This window comes from Cyprinodon variegatus, unplaced genomic scaffold (genome assembly GCF_000732505.1).
Source record: "Cyprinodon variegatus isolate N-32 unplaced genomic scaffold, C_variegatus-1.0 Scaffold553, whole genome shotgun sequence".
Classification (NCBI taxonomy): Eukaryota; Metazoa; Chordata; class Actinopteri; order Cyprinodontiformes; family Cyprinodontidae; genus Cyprinodon; species Cyprinodon variegatus.
In genome coordinates this window covers 180,793-193,385 of record NW_015151006.1, presented here as the reverse complement: position 1 = coordinate 193,385, position 12,593 = coordinate 180,793, and the positions used below count along the sequence as shown (strand labels likewise).

Below are 12,593 nucleotides of genomic sequence, written 5' to 3'. Positions count from 1 at the left end.
TCGATACTTTTTTGAGTCTCGATACTTTTGACAACCCTACCTGTGGTCTATTTCAGTGCAAAGGATACACAAACCTTGTTTATGTTGTGACATTCATTCAAACACAGCCGTAAACAACTGGTCAGTTGAATGAATATAGATGGGTGTTTACAAAATGTCTGGAAAATGGATTAAAGGTAAAGAAAAAAAGAAGAGATCTGGCCGATATAAGAGTATTTTGCTTCAGTATCCCTGTAGGGGATCAGTACTGTACAGCAGTTTACATATACTTTATGACAAGCAGAACAATCCTCTTTATTTTTACTTTTTCTGTTACATGCATCTGAGTGTTTAGTTCTTTTTTTTTTAAAGATCTTACTTCATTTTTACAGGTATCCTTGTTCAAAACTCTGATGAAATGGAGCAACGCTGTGAGTAGATATTCCCTTCCTTTCATCAGCTCATCATTTCTGATTGGCTGCTTGTGAACTGAAACCAGAATGTTTCTTGTTTTCCAGGTAATTTCAGACCTGTGGGGTTTGGAGGAGCGGCTCCTGTGTGTGGAGGTGTCCAGGATGGACCAGGATATAGCCATGATGGTCATGGATGAGGTGGCGAACATGGCTGCTTTTAACAACTTCCTGCCTCTCGCCGACAGGGTAAACCATCACCTATTCTGCATACTTATGCATAGAACGTCTCAGTGGAACGATTTCTTGACTTTTCTCTGTAAAAATCTTTTCTACTGTAAGATCAACAAGATCAATGCAATTAGCATATTTATTTATATGGTATCTTATGAAAACAGCACTTTTGTGTTTTTACCAAAAACCAGAATCTGAACTTGAACCAAAAAAGACAACAGGGATTTCATGATCATCAGCACCATTTTAATTATTTCTTCTATGACTGTTAATTTTCTCTGTACAAAACCGCCTCTTTACAGATTTACATCGAGATGACGACACCAAGTGAAATGGCAAAGGTTGTAGAGAACCTGTTGCGGCCAGAATTATGTGAAAAGTATAAAGATTGGTAAGTTTTTGAGTTTGAATCATAGTGGCCAAAGATTAGATAGCGGATCCATAAGAGCATCCTCCTGATGATGAGTTTTGTTTTGTCGTCATGCAGGGAGCAAGTAAGACGCATTGAGTCGTAAGTATTTAAATTTCTTGTGTTTTACAAATCAAGGTTTTGTGACTTTGTCACTAGCGTACTCTTTTAACATACAGAGACTCTGATTAAACATGGCGCCCTGTGGGCTGCTTATGGTTTATTTTTGTGTTTTACATGTCATTTTTATCAATTTCTATCTAAACTTAAGTGTTTTCAATGTTTACGATAATAAGACAATGATAAGACCCCTTATCACGCCTTATCATCCAAACGTTGCAAGTAGAGGTGTGGATAGAAAGAGGGAAAAATACAAGTTGAAAAAAATTGGTAAAATACCTAATGACAGGAGAGAAAAGACACAATTAGCACTTGAAACCCAGTGTGGAAGTGTTTGTGAGGCGGGAGCTGAACACTGAGAAGGTGGCGAGATAATGGATGTGTGAGTAGGTACTGCCAGCAAATAGCAGCGCTGTACAACTATGTTTGTCTGCTGATCACATCCGGTCTAAAATCCATTTTTAGATTAAAAATTACCAAAAAAAGCATGTCTGGGCATGTTTAGAAGTTCATCGGCAGCCATTGTTTCTGTTTAAAGCTCTTTATTTATAAAGCACAATTCAGTACATGGTAAATTCAAAGTGCTTTACATGAATTATATAATAAAAAAAGAAGAAAAATAAAAGCAGAATAAAATAAAAAAAAAATGTATAAAACAAATGGACCACAAAAAAGCAGAATAAAAGCAAGTAAAGCTATTTTTCTTTCATGTTTAAGTGGGTATAAAATGTCCTTTGGTGAACCAGCAGCAGTTGTAAAAAGTGAAACGTGTAAATAAGCAAATAATGTACCAGTTTATGAGGCAAAATTGTAAAAAAGGTGCAATCTTGTTGCATAAATATGTGTTATTAATTTAGCATCTAATTGGACTTTTATTTAACCTGTGTGTGATTGTTTGAAAAAAGCATGTTTCTATGTTAAGATTTAGAAATGGGAGTTTTTCATAATGGGATGTATATGTTTTATGCCGTTAACTACCTCATTCTTTTATCCACATGGTAATGAACATAGCATCAGGTATCAAATATTATCCTGGGGATCAAAATCTCTGCAAAGATTATAAATAATATAAAAAGCCAAGAAAATTCCACTCGGAAATTATAACTTTATTTAAAGTTAATCAAACACTGGGGATCCCAATACCCAAGAAGACTAAAGGTTAAAGCTAGATCATTATACATGTGTATTTATACAGACAGATCTCCAAATTAGTTTTTTCTTTTTATATCAGATTATTTATAAATTTTCAACTGATTTGCTTTGTAAAAAATTGGCAACATGCCAGAAATACGTACTCTTCTGGAATCCACTCTATGTTGTTTTGATATCTTTTATGAATAAATCAGATTTTCCCAACATCTGTTTCTGGTTGACCTTTCAGAGTAAAGAGCAGAGAACGGCGCCTAAAGGACTGTGAAGATGGGGCTCTTACCCAGCTGAACAATACTGTGATGAATGAAGGTAAGACGGTGAAGTTACCATTAACCTTTGAACTGGGGTAACAGAACAAGGTTCAGGTGAGGCGGCTCATAGATCCGTTGGCTGTTTGACAGCGAACATGTACACAATGAGTAAGATATTTTGTATTTCCTTTCAATTTAAAGTAGGTTGTGCACAATGAATTGAACAAAAACAGTGCACTTAAAAGGTAAAACAAATATATATATATATCAACCAATAAAATAAATAAACTGTTCAGTTCTTTTGGTCCTTCCAATGTCTTGCTTTTAATTTGTGTTGTTTATAAGCAGTCTGATTAGGAGGTACCATTTTGGTCCACTATCCTTATGATTCAAGAATATTCCAAATTTACCTGTAAACCAATATAAAATGACCCATTTCATTTTACAGTATGCATTTTTACAATGACACAGGACGGTGATGCTGTGCCCTAAAAAACAAAAAATAAACACTGTGACTTTAGACTTTACGGCAAAAAATATACATATTGGCACTACTAAAACATTGAGCCAGACCCTCTGTCTGTGGCTAATTCTAGGTTTGGCAAATTATAGCTCCTGTTCCTACCTTTCGCATGGACAACAGTAAGGAGACTATCTAGAATAGGAAAGGAGATAAATTCAGACAGCCTTCCAGATGTCATTACCTGTCAGAAAGCAGAAAGGCAGGTGAATGATTGTTATTAAATTGGTTCTATAGCTTTCTGGAAAAGGGCAACGAAAACCAAAGGTAGCAAATAGCTGTGTCTCTCCATTATAAAACCCCCAAAATATGAAGCTGTAATCAGTTATTTATGCTCATTATAAAATAAGGACATTATAAATGTCAGTGATATCAACACACTCTTCTTTCTTTTATTTACTGTTTTAACACCAGGTCAAAAGAGCATCCCAGTACACCCAGAACTGGACAGAGTGGGTACCAACACTGAACCCACTGCCATGACGAAGGCAGAACAGTCTTCTGATAGGAAGGCAACAAAAACCGGAACCCCTGATTCTGCTAAGTCTATTTCCTCTGCTGAGACCGCAGCATCCATGTTTTCTGCAGGACAGGGTGGTGCAGCGATACAGGAGAGACGTGAAGCTGAGAAAACAACTAGTTCCACCAATTTATCTGCTGTGACGACAAATGAAAAAGAAGAGTCAACAAAGTTCAGCCCCATGCAGACCAGTTTAATTCAGCCTCTGGGAGAAAAGCCAGACCTCCCTAAAATCGACATCAACAGTTTTAATGTAATCAAAGCTCTAGTTGTTCAGTTCCGAAAGCAACAGGGAAGCTCCACAGAAACTCAGCAGGTAACGTCTACTTCATTATGTCTCAGTTGTATGTATCCATTCTGTGCTATGGCCATGATCAGATCATATTCTAATCTGAGATTTTTGTCACACTTAATGTACTCCTGTCAGTTTCGTTAAAAACATATCATACTTAGCATATACACGTAATCATGTCTATACTCCATCTAATAGTGTTTTCATGCATCTAGTCCAGGCTAACGTTAGCATATTTACTGTTTTTTAGATGGTTCTGCCCATTTATTATGTATTTTTATTGATAATTCTGACATTTTTGGAAAAAGTTGTTCTCATGCTTTCTGAACCAGAAGCCTTCTTTGAGCATAATTTGTTTGAACAGTTTTGAATAGGATTTAACCCACTAATAACAAGGAAATAGGCATTTCTTATAGTCGGCACCCATTTGCTCTGCATATAGTGCACACACCCTTTATAGTACCTCTGCATTGATTAGAGCACGCAGCCAGACGTGTCATCAACCAGGCTGTTTGTTAGCCGTTATAATGATGCTAGTGCCTTTATAAGCATGAATGACATCACCGTATATGAGTTACAAATGCAGAAATCTTATGTGCTGACTTGGGCAACGACATCTGCGGTAACCATTTAGACAACCACATTTACCGACGGATTTATCTGAAATCTATTAAGGTTAATAAAAAATCTGAATGGAAACTTTAGATTTAGCTCAACTTAAATACTCAGCTTTGCAACCCTTACAAAGCATATACCGGACTTATGTGCTTCAGTAATTGCGCTTCTAAAAAATGACTTTCTAAAAACATTGTTTAACTACTGTGAAGTAAAATGAGCACTGAGAGTTGATATGCAAGGGAGGAAAAAAAAAAATATTTTACTCTGCAGAGGAGAACAACACATACTGCTGAAACTGTTAGTGTGGGTCTGGTGGGTAGCATCCCACCCCTGCATATAGAGAGACTCCACACACATGAACATTGAGTCTTCAGTTCATCAAGGACATAAATTTTAACCACGGCATGAAGAAGGCTTTGTGAACTCATTTTCTCTCATAACCTTCCCTTCACCCTTGTCTGGAGTAGGGAGGCATCTGCTTTCTGTCCTCCTAAATAACATTGCATAGTGAATGGTACAGGATGTCTCTACAATTCCTCCTACCGGTACTTAAACCTACTTAAACTACTACATCCACATCGTGCTCTACCAAATTCATGCTTTCTGGCCTTTTAAAAAAGTTACCTGAATATTGGCATATCACCCCAGATATACAACATTAATGTCTGTGAGCAAGTAAAGTCTCCAAATTAACTTTATATTTAATATTTTTAAGGTGCCTCCTTGTCAGAGCCCCTTCCATGTTACCATCATTACCCGATAGGGGCGCTGTCCTTGGTACTGAAAGGGATGTAGCCTAGTTACATTTCAGATGCAGTAGTTTCATTTCTTGGGTATAAAACAGTTCTTGCAGATTAAGATTCAACAGTTGGCTGATAGAGAATAATTTAAAAGAAAATATTTTTTACTAGAAGTCCTTTTAATAACTGTATGTGGATCATAAAATTTAGTATGAAAGAGTTACCTCATTGAAGGCTAGAGTCAGTTTACCTCTTCAAAGTGATGCCTCGAATTTTGCAGGATCCTGCTGCCTACCCGTATGCACAATGATTGCTGATGCATTATACACTTAATTTGGTGTTTAGCATTCCACGGCTTCAGTTTTTATTAAATTTGCCCAGTAAGATGCTGTGTTTTAGCTGTTGCTATTTATTTTAATGTATCTTTATCCATACAGAATAAAGAGAAAAGCAAGGAGCAGAGATCAAGCTCAGAGGTGCCACCTGAAGATAACGGGACCTCAGCAGGTTCCTCTGGAAACTACAAAAGCTCACCCTCTTCATCAACCCCATCCAAATCCCCCCAAGTTAGATTTCCACTTGATGCCACATGTTCCCCCAAACTCTTTTCCCTTGACAGAGACTACAGAACCCTTTCCTCCTCATCATCAGACTCAGCTAAAACTCAGGGAGCTCTGTCTTCATCTACGGGTCAGCAAACCCCTTCATCTTCAGGAGGTGTGAAGATCTGTCCAGAAACTTATCAGGCACAGAAGCACATTGCAAGATCCAAAGAAAGTGCAAAGGGCAAACCTGGCTTTAAAGTCTCTGCAGAGACAAAAGCTGTAAAAATAGATGAGTTAAGTTTGCAAAACTCCACTAAAATGGAACAATCTGCACATGGAGAGACCTTGGCGCTGACCAGTCAGAGCCAGAGTCCAGAGACGGATGTTCCAGAGAAAACGCTGAGAGAGGAAGCAGTCAAGACCAAAGAAAAAGATGATGGCCAGAGAACGGGGGAGAGGCAAGGTGAGGAGAATCATCCCAATGATTCCCTTTGTGAGAAAACCGATCAAGAAGCGGAGAAAGAAAAGAAGCAGGATATTGGTTTCGATGCTAGCACAGCCGAGATGTGCCAAAAATCAGATCAGGGAGAACTTGAGGCCAAAACTTGCACTGAAACTGAGTCAGGTGCTCCTGTTCAAGAAAAGGAGAGCGTCACCGATGAAGTGTCTGTGAGGGAAGGAGAGCATCCAGTCAAAGATGAAGGTTTGACAATAAAACCAGATGTGAAAATCGTCCCTGAAGAAAAGGAGAATCCATCAGTAAAACAAGACAGTTCAGATCAACCGTCTGAGACTCCAACAGAGGACAGCAGGGCAGAGACAGAGGATACCGTTCAAGAGGAGTCCATCACTGAACGGTCTGATAGATCTACCAAAGAATCAAACAAAGATAAAATAACACAAGACAAAGCAGCGGCTAATGCACCAACCATCACCTCAGGATCTCCTAGAGGACGAAGGAAAAAAACTTTAGATGAGGGAAAAGAAGTCAAGACGCCACCAAGGACGAGGAACGCTGCTGCCAAAGAAACGCCTCCTAAAAACGTCCCATCGAAAGCCTGCGAGCAGAAATCCTCAGGAACCTCTGGAGACGTTACCTTCAAAGAGACTAAAGAGGAGGAACAGGAAGCTCCAGCGATCAGGACCAGAGCTCAAGCCAAGAAGACGGTGGAACTGACTCCAGGTGAGACGGACGGAGCTCCATCCCTCCATCTCTGAGAGCAGAACAATAAAAGCTGAGGAAACTCTTCATTTGTCCTCTGTTACAGTGAGGAAATCAACCAGAGGGATGAAGTCAGAATGTCTGGGTGGAGAGAAAAAGGAAGAATGCATGAAGGGAAACAAAGGTAGGGAAGTTAAAGGTAGAACTTGATTGATTTTTTTTTTCTTTTATGTCGGTGAAATTCTAACATTAACCAGACTTGAAGCCAAAGGCAGATGGCCGCCTTGTTGAGATCACAGATCTTTACTTGCAGGAAGAATCTCAGCAGAGAAGGTAGAGCCTGAACAGGAACAAGCTAAACTAACTGATTCCAAATAATGAGTCCCAATCCTAGCGCCAGTTGTTTCAGATTAAACCCCCACAGATATACATATATCAGTGAATTGGCATCACATGGATATCTGTTCTCTTTTATCTAGTAAGCAGATCACATCCTCACTCTAAAGGATACAGAATCTTTCAATGCTTCAAGCAGCATCTTAAACTAAGTTAAGCTAATGTACATAGAGTGAAAATATTCTAGTACTCTATTAAAAACAGATTAATATAGCTGTAATCCTCTATGATTTTAAAAGATTTGAACATTTTGTCAAACATTTTCTGCTTTTTTAATGATCATTGGACATGCTAATAGTAGTCCGACAATATATGATTAAAGCATGTTTATCTGCATTTTAGTTGTTTCTTTCTTTAGATTACACACTATATATCATAATGTTAGCTGAAATGAAAACATAACACTCAAATAGACTAGATTTAGGTTTAAATCCAAAGCCTAAAAATGTAGCTCCCGGAAGTGGCGTTGGATCCCATTTCCTGTACAGATCAGTCACAGACGAGTGATAAAACAGAAAGGATTTTAAGGCATTTATTTTCTGAGGAAATACATTATTAAGCTTTAACACATTATTGTTTAGTACACTTACTATTTTTAAGGAGGGAAAAATGCAATTTAGGTCTATTTTACAAAATAAAATCCAGGGCGTCCTGGATGTATATCTGGTTACACATGCACAAATGAGCTGATGGTTCGGATCGTGTTACTGGGACGGATCGGGTAGTGACATGCAGCACTGCTCCCTGAAACAGGAAGTAGGAAACAGAGCAGCAGTATTTGTTATTAAATATTGTAACATATTTAAATTTGAGGTGTTGTAAAGAAGCTCCTGACAATAACTGGGAAGGATTTCAAGGAAAACAAAAACATGATTTTTAAATTTGAAGTCTGTTAGGTTTAAACACCAAACACCTTATTCAGCAACCTGGAAAAGAAAGACACAGAGAATTTAGTATAATTCACTTGCAAGGAGAGGGGATCAGAAACTGCATTCAGTTACAATCTCCAACCCACTCTGAAGCAGTCTCTGTTCTCCAAGCTTTTTTTATTGAAGGAACGCCCTGATTACAATGTGGTTTCAACCGCTAAAAGGGGAGGGAATGAACCCAGTTGAAACCAGAACTTTCGTACAACATCATACAACATCATAAGATAAGGAGAATCCCTCTCCTTATCTGGTTGCACAGTTCTCCATGCTCCTCCACACCCTTAACGGCATCTGTTACCTCAGCAGTGAGCACCCCTCCTGCACAGACCTACAGCAAAACATTAACACAGCAAAAAGTTAAATGTTTTAACACTCTTTGTAATATGAGTAAGATAGAGATAACAAAATGTGTAAGTATAATATGATTAAAGTAATATGATTAAAGTAGAATAACTTATGTACAATTAATCCAACAAAGTCGATGTAAGGATGACTTATATTTCAACACTCGAATGGATGAATATCCGCTATATTAACGTTAATTTGGTGTTGATGAACAAAACTCGTGTTACAACTTTTCTGTTTATTAAAATAGATTTAATACAGGATCAACAACCAAAGACAAAGGTCTTTTTCAGGATTAACCTTCATCTTTCTGTTATTTAAATCATATATCAAGAATTTAAAAAATGGACGCCTTTTAAGTTATTGTTATGAAATGAGTCTCTTTTCTTTTCAGCTCCTAGCAAACGGAAAGCGGAGCTTTCAGGACCTGAACCAAAAAGATCTGCCAGTGCTGACATCAAACTGCCACCATTTGACCCTAAAACCCCACTAGGTGAGACACCCTGCTCTGCCAACCATTTAAGGATTTATGTTATGTTTAACAACACATTTTGAAACTGATATTTGGTATTTAAAAGGCAAAGTTTATCACTTATATCAGTCATAAGTGTTTGTGTTTGTATGTGTCAGTTTGGTCAAATATGCACAATAATTAGCCTTTTTTGTTTGTTTGTTTTTCATTACACTGGCACAAGTAAAGTGCACAAAATTCACTCTCTGTTTTTAACCCATCTCTTTGGCGAGCAGTGTGGGGTTAAGGGTCTTTTCTCAGGGACCCACAGTGGGGCTTGAACTCTATGCCTCTCCCCCCATTAACAGTTATCACGGCCTGCAGGGCTTTTAAAATATCAGCAGCAGTTTGTCTAATTCTAAGTGGAGACTGCTAAAGGGTCCTCTTTCTGTCATTGGTGGAATCATTCCTGTAGGGTAGAGAGGGTTGAAAAAAGTTGAAGGTTGTAAGACTTGGTGTTCTGCATAATTAGACCAGAGGGCAGATTCAAGGTGTTCAGTCAGGACCTTCTGTGCATAATACACTTCACAGTGCGCCTTCAGTTGCACATAAATGTTGTTGGAGACCATAAAAAAAACCTCTGAAAGTCCTCTGTCGTCACCTCAGTCTGGAGCAGGTCAAGCTCCAGTCAGATTAAAGAAACCAATCGTTCCGCCTCCCCTCTGTATGCAGACTGATTGCCCTCATGGATCAGATCTTCCAGTGGGGAAATAGTTGAGAAGCGGAGGATGACCTGCATTAGAAAAGCACTTTTAAACTTTTCGTTGCTTGTACCATTTCAGTAAATACACAGGAAGGTCCAAGGTTCAAGTTGGATAAATGAACATAGTAGAAATGTGATCCCAGATGGGAACATTGAAGGTTTCACTGGGTTCTGGACAGAAATCTGTTATCAATAATTTCCACTTTTACACACAAATACATCAGACCTGTAACTTACTGTAGTTACTAACAGAAACCTGGTCTCTGATAATAGCACTTAGCAAACCCCACTAATTTTTCCAGTTTTGACTTCAGAGGTAACCGAATACAGTGGATATTAAATTGTAGTTTTTACAGTTATATTATGTGCTGTACAGCTATTGCAAAGCACTGCTAATGTGTATATTTGGTAAGGTATGACGGATCCAAGTAACAAAATTTCATGTATTCTGAATATGAAGCCTATTTATTTCTGTCCTTGTCAGCTCTACATCATCGTACCACTGAGAGCAACTAACATCAGGGTTTCTGTTTGTTTACTTTTTAGCGCTAAAGCACTCATATCATTTATGCCCAAATTTAATGATAATTTTTTCTTACTTTCCAAAACTGTGGTATTGGTTTAATCTCTTCTCAAACATTGTTCTTGTTTCTCTCCTCTTCAGGTAAGGAGTTTGTGAGCCGTAAGTGGGGGTATTTCTGCACGCTGTGCTCCGTTCCCTTTCTGAATGAGGGAACCAAAGAGGACCAGCACTGCCAAACCCAAATGCACTACGACAACTTACAGGTTCACACAGACGCAGTACAAATGGATCCATGACTGCATCTTTGAGGCAGCTGCTTATGTTTCTTTTTTTCTCACTTTTCAGAAATATTACCAGACGACTATGAAGCTGAAATCTTCAAAAACATCTAAAAATAACTGAGTGGAAACCCTGTTTAACTGATCCAAGTATTTTTTTTATTTTTTGTTATAATGAACAGCTTTAGTAATTTTTGTGCGCTGTTAATAAGATCATCAATAGAACAAATATGTTTCTAGGTTAACAGTTTATCCAGTATTTTCATTTTTCTATGAAAACTTGTGCTTTGTATGATCACTTTTATTCTAAAATGTTTTTGTATATTGTGCAATAATTTTCCAAGCGAGGGGCACATGTTTATTAAGGCTGTTTACTGTAGATTATTAGTTTGAAGTTAAAATTATGATGTCTCTGACAGTATTGCCAATACTCTGTAAGCGCAAAATAAAACATGTCACTTTTCTTTATGAATATTAAAAGTTTCAAGATTGTTTAAGTGTTTGTGTACAATCACATAAAATATAACAAATGTTTATGTGGGAAGCTTATTTTCTATTAGGTATTTTAACTCGTGCAGTTTGAATTTAATGTTTCGCCATTTTATTAATGAGTAGAGATACCATGGTTCACTTGATAAATTGAAACTGTTTCCTTTTGATAAAACTGTTTATTCACACTATTTTTGTCTATTTTCTGGCTGTCTATCTATAGTAATGCTATTTATATTCACTTGGATGTTTTTGATTCAATAATTATGGAAGAGAAATTGGGGCCACTAAAATAATTAATGTTTGATTTTTAAATGTTATTTCAGTTTAATATGGGGAAAAAAGTCAGAAATCTAACTTTACAGAATTGTGGATCTAAATGTAGATGGACACCATGAAGGAAGAGATTTGAGAGCACTCAGCTTCACTGACAAAGATGTGAGTTGTTTGGGAGGGCCAGTAACACCTGAGAAGTCAGAATTCTGAGATTAAAGTCGGAATTCTAAGGTTAAAGTTAAAATTCTAAGATTAAAAGTCAGTTGTGAGGAAAAAAATAAATTCTGAAAAACAAAATCAGAATTCTGAGAAAAAAAAAGTCGGAATCCTGAGAAAAATAGTCTGAATTCTGTCGTTTTTTCTCATGTTATCCCTTTATAGGGCAAATTAGCATTTTTGATCACCCTTACAAATAGAGTCCCCCATCCCTCAGTAAGGTCTAGAAGCACTAGATCTATATCCAGCTATTCAGCAAAGATACTGCTACAAGGCTTTAAAATTTATTTTTTGCAAAAAAGGTAAAAAGCTAATTGCAAAGTTAACAATTATGTTTAGGTTCATTAATGAAAAAATGTAAGTGCCAGTATCAGCATTAATGCATCTAAGGTTAGGTTGTACCCAAAAGACAAACAAAAGGTGCTTCTTTCACTTTCAGTGTTTTTTTGTGAATTTCTTATAGAAACACTTTTAAATGTTTAAATTTTTTAAATTATTGCATTGACATTATTTTTTGTAATCAAAATATCGATATTTGTTGAATGTTACAATCATAATAAGGTCTTGTGCTGGATTCCAATAACAACATAAGCTTGAATTTTTTTTTAAGTATTTCACTGAGTGCCCCTATAAAAGGTTATACTGAAATAAAATTTTAAAATCAGTTAACTTTTTTTTCAGTGGCCCTAATCCTCTTCCGCAAATAATTGAACGTGAGCCACCAATAAATACAAATATTTTTTTTTCGTCACCTGCTAGGCTTTTATTTTGAAATTAGCACCCGTTCCGGAAGTGACCAGATTGCACCGCCATTTTTAAGCACCTGCTAACAGTTTAAGTTAATTACTTTAAAGTGAAATGACTCACTGTAAGTTTTTTTTATAAGCAAGCCGAAAGAAAAACATCCATAGGTAAGTAAAATACCGCTGTTAAAAGAAAAGGTAACATATACGGTTTATGTGACAAGTTTGCTCA

At 37.1% G+C, this 12,593-nt stretch overlaps 1 protein-coding gene across 1 annotated transcript in view; it reads left to right on the top strand.

Moving 5' to 3' along the window:
• LOC107095504 overlaps positions 1-11,267 on the top strand; it is a 77,782-nt gene extending 66,515 nt beyond the window's left edge. Inside the window, exons 55-65 of the mRNA XM_015391635.1 lie at positions 372-410; positions 498-638; positions 926-1,014; positions 1,111-1,134; positions 2,534-2,613; positions 3,490-3,911; positions 5,683-6,973; positions 7,059-7,136; positions 9,017-9,115; positions 10,501-10,622; positions 10,705-11,267. Coding sequence (XP_015247121.1) covers positions 372-410; positions 498-638; positions 926-1,014; positions 1,111-1,134; positions 2,534-2,613; positions 3,490-3,911; positions 5,683-6,973; positions 7,059-7,136; positions 9,017-9,115; positions 10,501-10,622; positions 10,705-10,761 — 2,442 coding nt within the window. The 3' untranslated portion in view covers positions 10,762-11,267. The remainder of the gene's footprint in view (positions 1-371; positions 411-497; positions 639-925; positions 1,015-1,110; positions 1,135-2,533; positions 2,614-3,489; positions 3,912-5,682; positions 6,974-7,058; positions 7,137-9,016; positions 9,116-10,500; positions 10,623-10,704) is intronic.
• Positions 11,268-12,593: the final 1,326 nt, after the last annotated feature.